This window comes from Rana temporaria, chromosome 2, assembly GCF_905171775.1.
Source record: "Rana temporaria chromosome 2, aRanTem1.1, whole genome shotgun sequence".
Taxonomy (NCBI): domain Eukaryota; kingdom Metazoa; phylum Chordata; class Amphibia; order Anura; family Ranidae; genus Rana; species Rana temporaria.
In genome coordinates this window covers 498,517,091-498,536,229 of record NC_053490.1, presented here as the reverse complement: position 1 = coordinate 498,536,229, position 19,139 = coordinate 498,517,091, and the positions used below count along the sequence as shown (strand labels likewise).

At 45.6% G+C, this 19,139-nt stretch overlaps 1 protein-coding gene across 1 annotated transcript in view; it reads left to right on the top strand.

Annotated features, from left to right (window-relative positions):
* Positions 1-19,139, top strand: part of LTN1 (listerin E3 ubiquitin protein ligase 1) — a 165,148-nt gene that overhangs the window by 126,660 nt on the left and 19,349 nt on the right. The window contains exons 26-28 of the mRNA XM_040338841.1: positions 945-1,116; positions 13,138-13,358; positions 18,354-18,548. Coding sequence (XP_040194775.1) covers positions 945-1,116; positions 13,138-13,358; positions 18,354-18,548 — 588 coding nt within the window. The remainder of the gene's footprint in view (positions 1-944; positions 1,117-13,137; positions 13,359-18,353; positions 18,549-19,139) is intronic.

Below are 19,139 nucleotides of genomic sequence, written 5' to 3'. Positions count from 1 at the left end.
CAATGAGCGGAGAGGGCGGATGGCAGGTCCGTGCCCGCTCTGCATATGCAGAATGAAAACGGACACAGCCCACTCTACTCTACTGGAGGTAGGACACAAGTCTGTTTACATCTGCCACTCCTTAGAGGTGAATTGAGGGTCCAAATGGGTCTGACTGACTGTGTGAAAGGGGCCCCTGGGTGCTTCTACACTGATACGCTGCGGTTTACCTTCAGCGTGGGTGCAACGCAGTGTACCTTTTTGGCTTTTCTGCACTTTGATAGACTTCTATTATATTCTGCAGGTTTGGTGCATTTTCAGAAATCTCACCAATTTCGCAGGTAATAACAGAAGTCTATGGCTCAGTGCAGGTAACCCACAGGTGCACTGCTCTGCATTTGCAGATCAGTTTGAAAGCAGCCCAGTAACCACTGCAGAACAGATATGCCCATATATACACTTTTATTTTAGTAATAAACTGACCTTTAATAACAGTATTCTATTCCATCCCAGAGCAGGAGGTCGCGGGGCACATCAGAGGCCTCTGTGTGCCACATGTGACCCCCTGGCCACTGGTTGGTTACCCCTGAGGTAGAGGCTCAGACTGGTTTTAGAAATCTGCTGCTGAAGCTTTTAATATGTAGAAAATGGCTAAAATGTGGCTCTGTATATACCAGTGCCCATCCGTGTTAAGAATGGCTCTTCGAAATTTACACAGGACATGTTTTAGTAGGTTCATTTTAAGGTCTAAAAACGACTCTAGAGTAGTCTATGGAAGTGCTTTTCAATGTAGAATGTAAACCTACAATTTAGTTGCCATTAATAAAACAAAAATGTTTCTTTTTTGTGAACTTTAGGATTTTTTTTATTTGCCTGGAGCTTTTGGTGGTGAAAGTACATTTGACACTTTTTAATTCACCTATCTTTATGGTGGACATTGATAAACCTCATCTTTCCCTTTCCAGCTGCGAGCACTCTACTCACAGTATCTGCGGAAGAACAAGAGCTTAAATAAACTACTTTACAACCTCTTCAAGCTAATGCCGCATACGCCTGTTCTTCCTGGACAATCGAGCGATGCACTCTGTAAAGACCCTAAAACGTTCTTCACTGAGGAATTAAACTTAAATGTGAAAGGTGAGTTGGGATCATATTAAAGGAACACTCATATCTAATGGGTGAGCATGTAAAAAGGTATAGTTTAAGGGTTTGCTATTCTTTCCAAGCAGTCTTATGATTAAGATATCCCTACCACACAGCACAGCCAGATAAGTGACCTCACTTTCCCTTTCACTTTGCCCCATCCTTCTGTTTTTTGCAGATCGGATTGAATGTCGGCAAGTGTTAACTAACACATGTCCATTTACACCCTCCGCTCCATAGTGGGCAATGGATGGTCCAACAGAGTCCGCCTAAAAAAAACAAAAAACTGACAGGCAGACTCAATCGGTCAACCCGTGTGAAAGGGGCCTTGGCTTCTGAGCTATTGACCCTCAGGACTTTGGTCAAGTCTTGGTTGAGCTTTGCCCTGAGGAGCCAGTCTGATTACTCCCAAAGGTTTTGTTTTTTACGGATGTGGTGCACACTACTATTTTTTTTTTTTTTTTTAACAGGTATAAAGGGGCACACCACTTTTAAAGCTTGAGGCTAAAACTGCCCATGGATGGATACAATTCAGCCAGTTCAGCAGGGACCCAGCGAATTTCAATCCATCTATGGCCATTGTGGTTTTATAGAAGTTGATTCGCCAATTGACTTCTGTGCAACCAACCTGCCGAAAATGTTTCAATTAGTGCTGCAGGGTATAAATCTGTGTAGTCTGATGGAGGAGATGTCTCCCCACTGTCCGAATAGAGTATTCTGGTTGAATGAGAAAAAAAAGAAAAAAAAAACACCCTTCTATGGACAGCTTTATTTTCTAGTACGGTTTCTGGCCTCGAGTCTTATAGAGATCCTAAGGCCGTCAAGACCTTTATTTTCCAACCAGTTGTTTTCTACCTCTAAGAGCGTGTACCCTGGCATATGAGCACTGCAATACAACCTACTGCTTCTTCTTCCAATCTGAATTGGAGCATATACAGGGGGGGGGGGCAGGCTATGCAAAGTCAAAAAGAGATTCATACACTGCTTGCAATTCATGGTGTATAAATGATCAGAGCTGTAGTAGGCACAATCATCATACAGTATGGCTAAGCAGGAAAAAGAGGGTGCATATATATGGAGCAAATGTGGTTGCCACTGTCACAGACTTCATAGAGAAGTAAAGTTTATGTATTTACAATAATGGGGCTTTTTCTGTTGACTAATTTGAAATTTGAAAGATTGCTGCCTCTTAAATGAGGTGCAAAAAATATATGTAGGATATATTGCTCTGTATAACGTGAATACAAAAATTGGCTGCCAACACAGCTGTAGACAAAGCAAAAATTAGTAAGTATGGAAAAGTGTAGCGCTCATTTTTGTAAATGGATCGGTTGAAGTTACATATTAAATTTTGCAAACAAATATATAGTCCTCAATTTCAATAACACCACGTGACTGGATACGATCAGTGAAGAAATAATGAATGGAGTCCTCTATCAGTCCTCTATTGTGAACAAACACAAATAACAGTCCAAAAGTGTGGAAAAAATCTACAAGGTTGAAGTGAAGAGTCCCACGTGGATATAACCCACTATATGGAGTGAAAAAAAACACACCACCACCGATGATAGGAGGAGGCTTACCAGATAAAATTGACTTGGAGAGGCATATACCACCCAAATCAAAAAGGGTTATATGATCAATCAGCACGATGGGTCCAGCTGGTCCTAAATCCACACAACAGTTGACACTGAAAGTTTCTATATACAACTGGAAGTGAAAAACATGTAGTCTTGTTAAAGCCAGAGACACGGTTACCACAAACTCACATAGTGGACCCACCCACACACATCGCTCTTGTACTTCACAATACGCTTACGATGTTTTCCTAAATGTGAGTGTTCATTTTTTATACCCTTTTTAAATAAATATTACTCTGTACGGTATCGCATGATGTGAGTTTTTCTCTCATCACGTATGTTACGTGGTAACCGTGTCTCTGGCTTCAACAAGACTACATGTTTTACACTTCCTGGTGTATATTGAAACTTTTGGTGTCAACTGTTGTGTGGATTCAGGATCAGCTGGAACCATCGTGCTGATTGATCATATAAGCCTTTTTGATTTGGGTGGTATATGCCTCTCCAAGTCAATTTTATCTGGTAAGCCGCCTCCTATAATCGGTGGTGATGTTTTTTTTTCACTCCTTATAGTGGGTTATATCCACGTGGGACTCTAAACTTCAACCTTGCAGATTTTTTCCCACATATTTGGACTGTTATTTGTGTTTGGTCACAATAGAGGACTGATTTCTATTTATTATTTCTTCACTGATCGTATCCAGTCATGTGGTGTTATTGAAATTGAGGACTATATATTTGTTTGCAACATTTAATATGCAGTTTCAACCAATCCATTTACAAAAATAAGCGCTACACTTTCTTTATCGTACATCACGGGACACAGAGCAGCATAGCCATTACACATGGGTTATATAGTGTACCTTTAGGTGATGGACACTGGCACTCCGACAGGAAGTTCCCTCCCTATATAACCCCCACCCATAGTGGGAGTACCTCAGTTTTTTCGCCAGTGTCTTAGGTGTTGGTGCACGTTGAAGAGCTCTGCCTATAGTTGTCCTTGGGACCCGGGCAAGCCTACCGGATCCGTCCAAGGTGCTTCATAGCCAAAGTGGACGGTACCCGGGCCCCAAGTCGTGGAGGGGTTCTGCCTATAATGCCTCTCCTTTTGGGAGGGCTGGACTCTGGGTTCCAGGACTGGTTTTTAATCTAGCAATCCTGATGCCAGCAGTGCTATATAGGTCCAGGTGTGTGGTGTTCCTAAATTGGACCCCGGTCCCTGAAGGTCTATGACCATACCCACGGAGATGGGGGAAGATTGGGGCCTTTGGCAATACCCTGCGGCGTGGAGAAGGTAAGCGAGGGCCCACGGAACTTGGTTTGTCAGTGGGCCCTCCACAGGGGATTCGGGGACAGCCTATTTTATGCCTCTGTGCATGGGCACAGGGGGCGTGTATTTACTCCGACTTAGTCAGTAGTATTATAGCGGAGTACCTTGGGTTTGTATCATGGCTCCTAAGGGCGCAGGAGGCTCCAAAAATGCCAAGGGCCCAAAGAAACAGAAGGGTTCCCCATCGGGCTCTGAGGATCTCGGCCAATCGTCGGCTGTGCCTTCCTCCCCAGATAAACTGGAGGTTGCTGCCCTAGATGTGCCACCAGGGGTGTTGGATGCTGCGGCTGGCCCCATTCAACCAACTCCTACCTTTGTTACGGAGGAGATGTTAGCCACCACCTTGAGTGGTTTAGAGCGGAGAATGGCTGCTTTGATTTCAGCCTCATTACCTGGGAAGAAGCGGGCTAGGTCCCCATCCCCTAGGGTTGAGTCTCCAGATGAAGAGATCCTTTCCACAGAGGAATTAGATTTCTCAACGGAGCAAGGGGAAGACCACTTGGAACAGGGTTCTGAGGAGTCAGTCCACTATAGAGGAACCGTTTTCAGCTTCCCAAGCAGAGAGGTTATGGATCCAGTCCCTAGCGGACATGGTACGGACGGAGTTTAAGTTACCCCTGCCTGAACCTCAGGCTGCCGTATCCTCTCTAGGTTCCCTAAGGGCGCCTCAATCCAATGCAGTGTTTCCAGTCCATCCCTTACTGAGGGACCTAATTTTTCAGGACTGGGTCAAACCAGATAGGATTTTTCTTCCTCCTAAAAGGTTCTCAGTGCTGTATCCTTTGGAAGAAAGTTTTTCTAAGAAATGGGTGGTCCCTACAGTGGACGCAGCCATTTCATGTGTTAACAAGGCCTTAACTTGTCCAGTAGACAATATTCATATGTTCAAGGACCCTGTCGATAAGAGACTTGAAACGTTGTTAAAGGCTTCCTTTGCCACTGCAGGTGCAGTAGTTCAACCAGCTGTGGCTGCCATAGGAGTATGCCAGGCATTGAAGGAACAGACCAAACAGGTCTTAAGGGACCTTCCGGCACAACAAGCTCAGGACCTAGCTGACTTGCCCAGAGCTTTATGTTTTGCCGTTGACGCCATTAAGGATTCCATCCAGCAAGCTTCTCGTTTATCCTTATTTCTGGTTCATATGAGGAGACTTCTCTGGTTAAAAAACTGGTCTGCAGAAACCCCCTGCAAAAAACTCTTAACGGGTTTTTCCTTCCAGGGTGAAAGATTGTTTGGAGATGATCTAGACAAATATATTCAGAAGATCTCCAGTGGCAAAAGCACTCTTTTGCCTGTTAAGAAGAGGTTTCGGGGGCCTGCCTTTAAACGTCCAACCTCTCCAGTCTCAGGACCGTCACCCTCTAGGCAGTATCGACGGCCTGCTGGCCGTTCGCCTGCTAACAGGTCGCAAGGGCAAGCTTCAGGCAACAAGAAGCCATGGTTTCGTAAACCAATTAAAGCTGCCCCTAAAGCGAATTTGTGAAGGAACGCCCCCACTCTCTCGGGTGGGGGGAAGACTCCGCTTCTTCTCGGAGCTTTGGAAGGCCAGAATCTCCGACCAATGGGTTCTGTCCTCATTGGCCCAGGGGTACAAGCTGGAGTTTTGGGGGTTTCCCCCTCCCCACTTCCAGGAGTCAAGGCTCCCAAGCAATCCTCAAAAAGGAGTCTCGCTTCTAGCGGCCCTAGACCGCCTCTTAAATCAAGGGGTGATTATGGAGGTACCAGCCCTGGAGCGCGGACAAGGATTTTATTCAAATCTGTTTGTAGTCCCGAAGCCCAACGGCGATGTAAGACCAATATTGGATCTAAAAGCCCTAAACCGCTTCCTAAAGATTCGCTCTTTCCGAATGGAATCTATTCGTTCGGTAGTGGCCGCCCTACAAGGGAAAGAATTCCTCGCATCTATCGATATCAAGGATGCATACCTGCACGTCCCGATCTTTCCCGGGCATTTCAAGTTTCTCCGATTTGCTCTGGGACATCGGCATTTTCAGTTCGTGGCCTTGCCCTTCGGGCTAGCCACGGCCCCTCGGGTTTTCACAAAAATTCTGGCCCCAGTTCTGGCCAACCTAAGATCTCAGGGGATCCTGGTTATGGCTTATTTAGACGATCTTATAGTGATCGATCTCTCAGAGGCCAGTCTGAGGCAAGCAGTAGGCCTAGTGGTAACCTACCTGGAATCTCTGGGTTGGATCCTAAATCAGGACAAATCGGCCTTACAGCCCACAAGAAGATTGGAATATCTTGGGCTGATTCTAGATACTGTGCATCAGAAAATCTTTCTTCCCCAGTCCAGGGTGGATTCTATAAGGGAGCTAATTCAAGTAATTCTAAGCAGCGCAAGGCCGACCGTTCGTCTGTGTATGCGCCTATTGGGCAAGTTGGTGGCGACCTTCGAAGCGGTGCCCTACGCCCAAATCCACTCTCGAAAACTACAGAGAGCAATTCTCGCAGCCTGGGACAAGAGGGTCCAGGCCCTGGATCTTCCCATATCTCTATCCCATGCAGCACGTCAGAGTCTGTGCTGGTGGTTAGCCCCGCACAACCTTCTAAGGGGAAGATCGTTCAGTCCAGTCTCATGGAGAATTGTTACCACAGACGCGAGTCTATCGGGTTGGGGTGCAGTCCTGAAAGGATTGACCCAGCAGGGGAAGTGGTCAAAAAGAGAGTCGACTCTATCCATAAATGTCCTAGAGATACGAGCAGCCCGGTTGGCTCTAGTAGCGTGGACGGATGTATTACAGGACTCCCCAGTAAGGATACAGTCCGACAACGCCACTGCTGTGGCTTATATAAACCACCAGGGCGGCACCAGAAGTCTGGCAGCCCAGAGAGAGGTGGACCGAATCTTTTCTTGGGCAGAGACCCATATTCCATGCATTTCAGCAGTGTTTATCCCCGGAGTGGACAATTGGCAGGCGGATTTTCTCAGCCGCCAACAAATGTCCCCGGGAGAATGGTCTCTCCATCCCAAAGTGTTTCAGGACATCTGCCAGAGATGGGGAACTCCGGAGGTGGATGTCATGGCCTCCAGGTTCAATACGAAACTAATCAAATTTGTATCCCGGACAAGGGATCCATTGGCCTGCGGGACGGACGCCCTGGTATGTCCTTGGCAACAGTTTGCGCTGATCTACGCCTTCCCTCCGTTACGGATGCTACCCCGTCTTCTTCACAGAATCCAGGTGGAGCGCAAACCAACGATTCTGGTAGCCCCGGCTTGGCCCCGGAGGCCTTGGTACTCCTTAATAATAAGGATGGCAATAGAGGAACCTTGGGTCCTCCCGTTGCGGCCGGACCTCCTCTCACAAGGGCCATTCTTCCATCCTGCCTTACCAGCCTTAAATTTGACGGCCTGGCGGCTGAATCCCTAATTCTTAAAAACAGGGGCCTTTCTGGCCAGGTTATTTCCACCCTAGTTAATGCTAGAAAGCCAGTCTCTAGACTTATATACTATAGGGTGTGGAAAGCCTACATTGCATGGTGTGAGGCTAGGAAGTGGCTTCCCCGCAAGTATGTCATCGGGAGAATCTTGGATTTCCTACAGTTAGGAGTAGAGAAGGGTCTAGCTGTTAGCACAATCAAGGGGCAGGTTTCTGCCTTATCAGTCTTTTTCCAAAGACCCTTGGCCTCTCACTCTCTAATAAAGTCGTTCTTACAAGGGGTTATTCGGATTAATCCTCCGGTGAAGGCTCCCCTGTATCCTTGGGATACAATTCCAGCCTTTTGAACCCTTATCTGAGATCCCGCTGGTCTTGTTAACTAGGAAATTGTTTTTTTTGGTGGCTATGTCTTCCGCCAGAAGGGTGTCGGAACTGGCAGCCTTGTCGTGTAAGGCACCCTATTTAGTACTACATAAGGACAGGGTCGTTCTTCGGCCACATCCGTCCTTTCTTCCGAAAGTAGTATCTAGTTTTCATCTAAATCAGGACTTGATTCTTCCGTCATTTTTTCCTAAACCTTCTTCAAAGAAGGAGAGATTGCTACATTCCTTAGATGTGGTCAGGGCTGTTAGGATTTATTTGAAAGCCACAGCCCAGGTTCGCAAGACTGACGTCTTGTTTATTCTGCCAGAAGGACCCAAGAAGGGTCAGGCAGCGTCTAAAGCCACCATTTCCAAATGGATTAGACAGTTGATTATTCAGGCCTATGGCCTAAAAGGGAAAAACCCGCCTTTGTCGGTAAAAGCTCACTCCACTAGAGCTGTGAGCGCCTCTTGGGCAGCGTATCACCAGGTCTCTATGGCTCAAGTCTGCAGGGCAGCGACCTGGTCATCTGTTCATACGTTTGCTAAATTTTATCAAATGGACGTTAGGAGGAACGCTGATTCAGCCTTCGGGCAGGCGGTTCTACAGGCCGCAGTATAAAGTCCTCTTGTCCTTTGGCACCCGCTGTTTTTTTGCTTTACCTGGATGCTCTCCCTCCCCTCATTTAGCATTGCTTGGGGACATCCCATGTGTAATGGCTATGCTGCTCTGTGTCCCGTGATGTACGATAAAGAAAAGGGGATTTTTAATAACAGCTTACCTGTAAAATCCTTTTCTTGTAGTACATCACGGGACACAGAGCTCCCACCCCTCTTATGGGGAATCTTGGGAGACACATTGCTTGCTACAAAACTGAGGTACTCCCACTATGGGTGGGGGTTATATAGGGAGGGAACTTCCTGTCGGAGAGTGCCAGTGTCCATCACCTAAAGGTACACTATATAACCCATGTGTAATGGCTATGCTGCTCTGTGTCCCGTGATGTACTACAAGAAAAGGATTTTACAGGTAAGCTGTTATTAAAAATCCCCTTTTTCCATACTCCCTTTAATGAGGTGGAATGGATTTTTTCAGTAAAGAAAATTCTAGTGAATGTACCGGCTTATTTAGTAAATTGTCTGCAAAATTAGAACTCCAAATATTTTAATATCTGTATGCCATATTCAAATGGAATGCAGTTTTCTAGATTCAGATTTGTTGATCCTGGGAGTAATTGGAGGAAAGGCACTTCCTCTGCTTATGGCTGATAACACTTTTAGAAACCGTTTGGAATTTACTACAGTGTTGTCACTCTTCCTTCCCCACTTCCTTAAAGCGGTAGTTCACCCTGACCCACATGATGTTACCATCGAGACAGGCATTGTAGCGCGAGCTACAGTATGCCTGTCCCGATTTTTTTAACCCCGTACTCACCTCGTAGTCGTCCATCGTAGATTTCGGCTCCCGCGGGGAATGGGCGTGCCTATGGAGAGGGAGGATGATTGACGGCCGGCCCTGGCACGTCACTCTCCCCGAAGACAGCCGGAGTAGGTCTCGGCTCTTCACGGCGCGTGCGCACAGGCTATGCGCACGCGTCGTGAAGACCAAGCCTATTTCGGCTATTTCCGGAGAAGCGTGACGCGCCAGAGCCGGCCGTCAATCATCCTCCGTCTCCAGAGGCACGCCCATTCCCCGGTATCTTCGATGGACGACTACAAGGTGAGTATGGGGGGAAAAAATTCGGGACAGGCATACTGTAGCTCGCGCTACAGTGCCTGATTTAAAGGTAAAAGAAAAAAAAAATTTTTTTTTCCTGTCGATAGGGTGAACCCCCGCTTTAAAGTGTTACTAAACCCAGGACCCTGCATTCACTATATCTGGTCTCCTACAATACACAGAATATGGAAATGCAATTATTTTAGTAAATCTAAACTACTAAATACCTTTTCTTATCAGCAGTATATAGCAGTCTTGTGACTTCTATCAGTATCCGGCCGAGCATTGTTTAAAACTTGTGAGAGGAGTTCATTCTCCTCTCACTGACCTATGAGGCTGCATGATCCCTGATCCTTCTGCCCTCCTAGGGCACTGTGCTATCAGCAGATGTATTGGGGGCAGTGGAAGAAGGGGAGGATCAGAGAAGATAGGATCAAACTGCCTTTTTACACAATGTGCAGGAGATTAACCCCTTAGGTTCCACAGTGAGTATAACAAGCATGCTTTACTGCATATACAGACTGGTTTTACTGTTGTGGGGTTCAGTAACACTTTAAGGTTGTGACTATGAAGGAGTTGGTCCCTTGTCACAGCCAGCACCACCTTGTAACACTTCAGAGATCCCCATCCACAACCGGTGCAGGGATTCAACATAAGAGGGAGGAATGTGATATCTCCAAAAAGTACTTTATTTTTTTAATGTTTTGTTTTTTCAATCTTTGACCTCACGTCTACAATGTGGGGATAAGGCATAACTCATACAATTACATTTGTATTAGCCTTGCCATTTACTTTAAAGTGCACTTTTAAGGGCATAGATCCAGGCAAATAGTCTTCAAAAATGTTTTGGGTACTGCAAGCTGTGTTGGAGTAATCACGTGTAATGTTCCATAATCCTCTCCCCAAATGTCATCATCACGATAGTGAGATAATATCATTAGAGTGTAAACCGCGGACAGATATTTATGTAAATCGTCAAAGGTTACTAATAATGTTTATTTAGAATTGAACACACGTGATTTTGATATTCACTTTCTATCCAAATACATGTCATTGCTGAGCCAACTGAAAAACTTTGATAACAAGGCAATTATCAGCCAAGCAGTAATCATCAGATTCTCGTTTGCATTTATTAACGGGAAAATGTCCTAACATTAGAGCTGGAATTATGACAGCACATGTCCAGACAATTCAACAAATGTGAGAACTTAGCAAGTGAGAAGTAAATGAAGTGAAGTGCTGTCAAGATAGCAGATAAGCGGTAGATTCGGTAAGCAGAATTTACTGTGATGGGCAATTCCCGTCATGGGATCTTGTTTGCATCACATGATAAAGCTGGATTTTGAGGTTTATGCCTGTTTATCGTGGAAGCTAAACTCCAAGAAGAGAAGTATGATGGAAATGAATGCAGTGCTGTGTTCATTAATTACATCTTTAAAGCCCAACTCCAAGATTTACCAAACCAGTACCATTGCAATAGGGCCTGCACTGCAATGGTTAAATGCTTGTTTACTCTAGAACAGTGGTCTCCACACTGCGGCCCGGGGGCCGGATGTGGCCCTTTGCTTGATTTTATCTGGTGCTTGGGGTATTCTTCTCCACACAGTCAGTAACAGTTGAATAGTTCCTGCCACTTGTTCCAGCAATGGGACACTATGCTTTCTATTGATATCAATGATGGGACACTATTCCTCCCACTGACACCAAAGATGGGACGATTCTTCCTCCCACTGACACCAAAGATGGGACGATTCTTCCTCCCACTGACACCAAAGATGGGACGATTCTTCCTCCCACTGACACCAAAGATGGGACGATTCTTCCTCCCACTGACACCAAAGATGGGACGATTCTTCCTCCCACTGACACCAAAGATGGGACGATTCTTCCTCCCACTGACACCAAAGATGGGACGATTCTTCCTCCCACTGACACCAAAGATGGGACGATTCTTCCTCCCACTGACACCAAAGATGGGACGATTCTTCCTCCCACTGACACCAAAGATGGGACGATTCTTCCTCCCACTGACACCAAAGATGGGACGATTCTTCCTCCCACTGACACCAAAGATGGGACGATTCTTCCTCCCACTGACACCAAAGATGGGACGATTCTTCCTCCCACCGTCATCAATATTTGGGCAGTATTCCTCCTCCCACCGTCATCAATATTTGGGCAGTATTTTTCCCAGGTACACTATTTCTACAACTGACACCAGTGATGGGGCAATATTCCTCTCATTGATACCAATGATATGGCACCATTACTGCCACTGACGCCAATGATGGGACACTGTTCCTCCCAATGACACCAATAATGGGACACTACTCCTCCCATTGATGCCAACAATGGGGGGCACTATTCCTCCCCCTAATACCAATGATGGGAATTGTTTGCGCCCACTGATGCCAAGACGTTTTCTTCCCCCCACTGGCCACAGTTTGGCCCCCCTAATGTTTGAAGGATAGTAAACTGGCCCTTTGTTTAGAAACTTTGGAGACCCTGCTCTAGAAGATGAAGAATAAGATGCACTAATTAATTTACACCTCACTCTGGAGACTCCCATCTGTGCAACTGGTGCCCGGAAGCCTCTTCTATAGTACGAGACACAGTTGCAAGATGCCATCAAGTACAAGATGCCATCAAGCTTTTAAAGCACTCTGTCTGACCCATAAGTGCATCCATGGGAAGGCTCCGCAATATCTTTGCGACAAGATAGAACCCCACAATTCCAATCGCCTTCTGCGATCCACCAACCAAAATCTGGTCAAGGTACCCATAGCAAGATACAAGTCCAAAGGAGAAAGAAGGTTTGCTTTCCAAGGTCCAAGACTATGGAACGCTTTACCAACCAGCATTCGGTTGGAGGAAAACCACCTGGCTTTTATAAGACAGATTAAAACTCTGGTCTTTTGATGTCAAGAGACAGGAACAATGCTCCCGTGATAGTCAGCGGCCATAGCCGCTGACTGTATCACTGAGCCCAGACACGTCACGTCATTGCTTTGATTTACAGCAGCGGGAGCCAATGGCCGCTGTCTCGGGTCCTCATTGGAAAGAAAGATGGCAGGACTAGCTATTAGCTCCCACTGCTGTCAATCCAATTCAGTGACGCGGGGGCCGAGTTCTGCTGTCTGTGTCAATAGATGCAGCAGCAGGACTTAGGAGCACGCCCACACGGGTGCCCCCATGGAATGCGGCTCTCTGTGGGGGCACTCAATAAAAAGTAGGGGCTAGGAGTGCCCGCCGGGACATCCCAGAAAAGGCGGATTGGGGCCGCTCTGTGCAAAACTTTTGCACAGAGCAGGTAAGTATTACATGTTTGTTATTGGGGGGGGGGGGACAAAACAAAAACCTTTCCAATCACTTTAACACTTGCAATGTGGGGGCAGCTCCACTACAAGGAAGCATTTTTCCTTTCCCAAGAGCTCAGCTGTAAATTTGTTATTCCTATATCTGCTTGTCTCCGTCTTCATTGGCCAAGCAACTCTGTGGTGCAGAATGCTGAATTTTTTTTTGTTTTCTTCTGGCCATTTTTCATGAATTTAATGGCAGAATATTGGTGGCTAGACAATGAATACTTTATATAATAATAATAATACTTTACTTTTTTTACAATAATGTATTATTATTTCCTAGATTCATCCACACTGCAATGGGAGATCCCTCATCTGGCCTGTAGTGTTTATCACATCACACTGAAGGATTTGCCTGCCATGGTCCGACTATGGTGGAATGGTTGTGAGAAAAGGATTTTTAGCGTCGTGGACAAATTCACTACCAAGTATGTCAGTGGAGTGCTGTCTTCCCAGGAAATATGCTCTGTACAATTCAGTACTCAAGTCTTTGATGGCATGACGGTAAGTTGGGTTCTTTCTTTGTGAAAACCTTTGTGATACTCCGTGTTTTAACTTATGCCTGGTGGAATCGGTGCAGTGAGCTCACACGTTTTTTTTTTTTATACTGTCTCATGTATAGAAGGGAATGTGCGGAGGGTAGAATAGTAGACACGGGCAAGTGTTGTTGTTTTTATATGGCAGTCTTTCCCAACCTGTTAAGTATGGGGGAACCTTTAAAATAACTTGTCTTCAGGGAATCCTTGCTAGTAATTATTATATTTACAGCTCATACTACATTATTGTGATGGTCAATAGGAAGAGCGATCCTTACATTTGTGGTCATTGGGAAGAATTCCCTCTTACATTTGTGGTCATTGGGAAGAATTCCCCCTTACAGATAGCTAAAAAGATCCCTGGTGTCAGTGATTATGCATCTGAGAAGCAGAAATCGCTTATTGCTTAAGGAACCCCTAGCAACCTCTGGAGGAACCCTAGTTGAGAAACCCTGGTATATGGGAAAACGAGGCAGCGTCAGCATCTGCCCTAGCCCAGGAAGTTAATTCAAAGGAATGATGCAGATGCCTTCTTCCATTCAACTCTAAATGCAGTAAGTTTTGCCCACAGATGACATTATCTTCAGATCTATAGAAAGGGCAGGGGAAGGAGGGGGGTGGTTTTGGAATTTTGAATGAGACACATGAGTGGAAACATTTGATAAAAAAAAATTATTTGCAATACACATGACATAACACTTATACATGCACAAATGGTTGGTTATATCATCATCATAACCAATGGTCCAATATTGGGTAATGCCATGTAAGGGGATCAGCATGGAGAAAGGTTGAATGAACATCTTGTGCCAGTTGGCTCCATACAGAAAAAGGAGTTGACATTAAATTATATCGCCTCATCAGGAGCGAATGCATACGATCTGTAAAGAAGGTATACATTTGTGTAAGAGCCATTAAATTCTACTCATAAGTCCCTTAATAGAAGATAGATGAACAGTTTAGCTGGCAGGACCCTTGATTACCCCATAAAAACACTTAAATTGTCACTAAACACACAACAGTAAAATCAGTCTGTATATGCAGTAAAGCATGTGAAACATTAGGGGTTAATCCTCCGCATTGTTTAAAAAGGCTGTTTGATCCTGTCTTCTCTGGTGCCCCCCTTTTACTGTCCCCGATTTATATGCTGATAGAACAGAGCCACAAGAGGCACTCTGCACATGCTCAGTTTGGTGTGTATTGCTAGAGAGTAAGGATGAGCTCCAGCATGTTCAACCACCCCACGTGCCGAGCCCGCCAGGAAGTTGGCACTGCTCTGCGCTAATCACAGGCAGTGGGACATTGTACCGATGTGTGATTATAGAGATCTGGAAATGTCTCACTGCCTGTGATTAGCGCAGCGCAGTGCCGACTTCCTGGCGGACTCTGCATGTGGGGTGTTCAAACATGCCGGAGCTCATCCTTACTAGAGAGTTTTTTTGGATGGGTGCATGTGATCAGCACAGGGCCAATCGGCACTGTCCAGAAAAAGTCAGGAGTCCTGAAAAAGTGGGAAAAGGGAGAGTTCCCAGGAAGGTAAAAAGTAAGAAATATTTGTGATTTTGAGAGGATAAGATGAGATGGTAGGTGACCAAGGAGGATAAAGGTCTGCTTTAAGGAAAGCGTTTTAAAATTGCATACAAAGTATATTGTTTGCACATTTATTTCGAAGCTTGTGTACCAGTGTAGATAAAAGTTTGACATCAAAGAACACGATTGCCTCTAATATTATTCATTATAAATACCCACTTATAAATACCCACTTGCAATGAAAAGATTATTAAAGCGGTTGTAAACCCCCATCTACTCCCCTAACTAGTAACATCTTCTTAAAGCCAGTGTCCCGCTGCATCCATCGATCTTTATCTAGTAAATGTCACTATTCTTTTTATGGTTTAAATCCTTACCTTTGTGAAGTCTCTTTCTTCTACTATGCCGGCGCCATTGTTCTTGTGGTCTTCCGCGTCTTCTACAGTGAAAACTTCCGCCCACAGTTGATTACGATGGCTGTAATCCCGCACGGCAAATATTCAAGCCTCTTCTTCGTTTCCGGTTACTATGGAAACGAAGAGAAGCTCCTCACAGCGTATGCCAGGAAGCTGTTATCAGAGCTTCCGGAGCATGCTGCAGATGCTGGGTCACCAATCGTGTAGCAGCTAATCAGTAATCCAGGCTTCCCGCTCTGGAATCTTGCGCCGTCTTCCTCCTTCATACCTTGTGACGTAGGAGTCACAAGGTAAACATCCATGAGCCTCTGCGGGGGGGGGATCACACCGCAAACCATCGCGCGATGTCGGGGCTGACGTCAACAGCAGGAAATGACGCAGCCCCGACATGAACAGAGATTTTGTCCGGCATGGTCTCGGCTGGCCGGTCTAGCTATCAGACGGCGCATGCGCGGAGTGACGTCACCACTCGGGATATCGGCGATATCCTGAGAAGGAAGGAGGTAAGGAAAAAAACAAAGAGAGCGACGCATGGGGGTGTAAATATACATGTCCTAATACAAAGTGTAACATTTGGGTTTACAACCACTTTAATGGTAAGATTCCTTATATATGGGGTTCACTGATTCAAGTGATTCAAGTGAGTTTGCAACATGCACAAAGAAGTTGGAAGCCCAATACACAATTGTAAATTTAGGATTTTGTCTGACAAATCAATATAATTCTAGGAGTGAATGGTGAGAATAGAAACCAGATTGTTTTAAATGGCTTTTATGCACAGAAACACTGTGTCCCCTACCTGGTCGAGGCAGAGTTGACGAGGGCTGACGTATACTGTTTCCCCTGGGGATGATGACGGGGTATAACAAGAGTAGGCACAGAGTGGCGGAGGTGCCTCTAGGACAGTGATGGCGAACTTTTTTGAGCACGAGTGCCCAAACCACGACGCAAAACCAATGTATTTCTTTCAAAGTGCCAACACAGAATTAAACCTAATATAAAATTAATATACTGCGCTTATCCTAAGCCTCAGCCAACCCAACACAACACAAGGCTAAATGTAACAAAAAATATAAATAAAAGTGCAGCGCCAATGAGGAGCCCGCAATAATGCGAGTTCTAAGATACTGTGCCAAAGGAGAATTCAGAAATTACACCTTTAAAGTGATATAACATATAAAATGTGAGAACACACTACAATGTGATACTCTAAATGTCTAGAAGGGAACTCACAATCAAGTGGGTTCCAGGGTGGAAAATTGAAAATTAAAAAATTAATTAATAAATATCCCTATAGTGATATAGGGTTGAACCATAAACAGTAGGTATACTCCAATGTGATTCTAAGTGTCCATAAACATTGATGAGACGATCCCTGTGAGGTTAACGTGGAAGGTTCCCCTCCAAAATGCAATTCTCATAAACCCAAGGAAAAGGATGAAATACCCTTACCGGATGGAGTAGACCCACAAACACACCATACGGCGGTGGGTCACCAATGCATAATAGGCCGATTGCCCGATCTGGTCGTTGTCGCGGTCCAATTTCCTGCTTGCGCTAGGCGTTGATCTTTGCAATGAAGGACTTGATAGGACTGCTCCCAGACAAGCAACTCCAATCAGAATTCCAATTGGAAAATTCAACTCATCATTCAGCTCTCCCCAGGCAGTTTTAAAGGAATCCCCGCCATTCAGCCGCTCCCCAATATCCCAGCCGCCGGGAGGTCAGATAGCAACCACTGCACCTCTCCCCATAGATGATCTGCTTCGAGCACTGCCCCTCCCCCTCCACTTTTTCACAGGCTGCACTAGGACAGACTGAACCAAAGTCGTCCTGGAGCAGGGGGAGCTGGAATGGGGCGCCTGCAGAAAGGAGTGCCCGAATGCCTTACCATAGGTGTAGGGGTCCGGGGGAGGCAAAGAGCTGCAGAACAGAGTCCGGACAGTGGAGGAAGAATTTTAGACCCCCATGGAACAAGATGACTGACTGCCGACGTCACTGGCACTGATACAAGGAAGCCGGCTCCTCCGTGCCTGCACCATCAGTGCAAGTGACTGCCTGGCTGGGGATTCCCCTGGTGTGCCGACAGAGAGGGCTTGGCGTGCCAGCTGTGGCACGCATGCCATAGGTTCGCCATCATTGCTCTAGGAGATCTGGTTTAGAATATCTTGATGGCAGATGCAGAGCTGAAGCAGACCAGCTGGCAGCAGGCAGATTCTTGATCTCGGATGCAAAGTCGTACGGGCAGTGGTCAGCAACAACCGGGCAGCAGGAGTACACAGTCAGGCCAGTGTCAGCATTAGGTGAGCAGAAGTACTGGAATGGCAGGCAGGAAGCGGGGTCAGGGAACAAGCCGGTGTCTGCAACAGAAGTTCAGGAACAGCAATCCGGATCAAGATATGGATGAACACAGAATCCAGTCACAAGCAGGAGCCGACAACCACTGTGCAATTAATCTGAGTCCTGTAGGGATTTAAATAGGCCACTGGGAGCCAAATCCATCAAATAAGCACACCCACACAAATAAGCACATGCAGAACACTAATGCGCACATGCTCGTGTAGATACACACAGGGTCCTAATGCTTAGAACAGTTCTATGGACCCTTCTGAGCCCATGCACGTTCTTTTGAGCAAGAACTTTGCTTTGAGCATGGTCTTGAAGCATGACTTTTCTCACACACTGCTTTCCATTGCAGGACTAGCAAACCCAGAATAAACAAGTAGCATGTAACGGTCTCTGAGCAGCACACTGCTGCCTTCTTTGTGACCTCTCTCCATACTTTAATGTCGTTTGCAGCTTCCCTGTGCAATTGTGTTATTATGTCTTCAGGAAGGCTGGCTAGAATGAGATGTCATTGATTGATAGACATGAAGGGCTTTGTAAGCAATTTATGCTAATAAATAAATAAATTGTGTGTTCAAAAAAATCCAGACCTGCTTTTTTTTTTTTTTTATTGCAAAAAAGCAAACATAAATAAAATATTTTAATGTAACCCTGGACTTCTTGTACTTAAGGTGAAAGCAAGTCGTACTACCCGGGAAGTAATAGCCACTTATTCTGTTGATGACATCTGCATAGAGCTCATTATCCAGTTGCCCCAAAACTACCCCCTGGGCTCCATCACTGTAGAAAGCGGCCGCCGGGTAGGTGTGGCAGTACAGCAGTGGCGGAATTGGATGCTGCAATTGAACACATACCTTACACATCAGGTAGGTAAAAATACTATTTATGCAGTTAGTCTTGGATTTTTCAAATGACGTGATAAATGAAATGTATTGATTATATCGCCGTCAAGATGTGGCCAAAACATGAAGTCTTACCTAAGAGAATTATTATTTAGTTTCTCCCATTTAATGCCATCAGTATATTATCTTTTTTCTTCTTTCTCACAATTTCCTTTCCTGCCCTTCACTTCTGCATGTATTTACTCCTCTACTCCTCCCTGCTTTCTGCATTTAAAGGGGTTGTAAACCTTCATGTTTTTTCACCTTGATGCTTCCTATGCACAGGTGTCAAACACAAGGCCCACGGGCCGAATCCGGCCCTCCAGGCCATTTGATGTGGCCCTCGCACCTCTACTGTAGCTGCAGGAGAGCTCCAGCCCTCCTCTGGTCCTACTCCAGACCTTTACTTTCTGCTTTCAAGCAATACATACAGCTTCTTTCCAGCAGCAGCGTAAGGAAAGGGGCGTGCATTGTGATGTAAGGGAGAGTGGGGGACTCAACTTCTGATGGTGGGGTGGCACTTGACATCTAATATAAGGGGAGGGGATACGCTGGACATCTAATCTTACAGATACA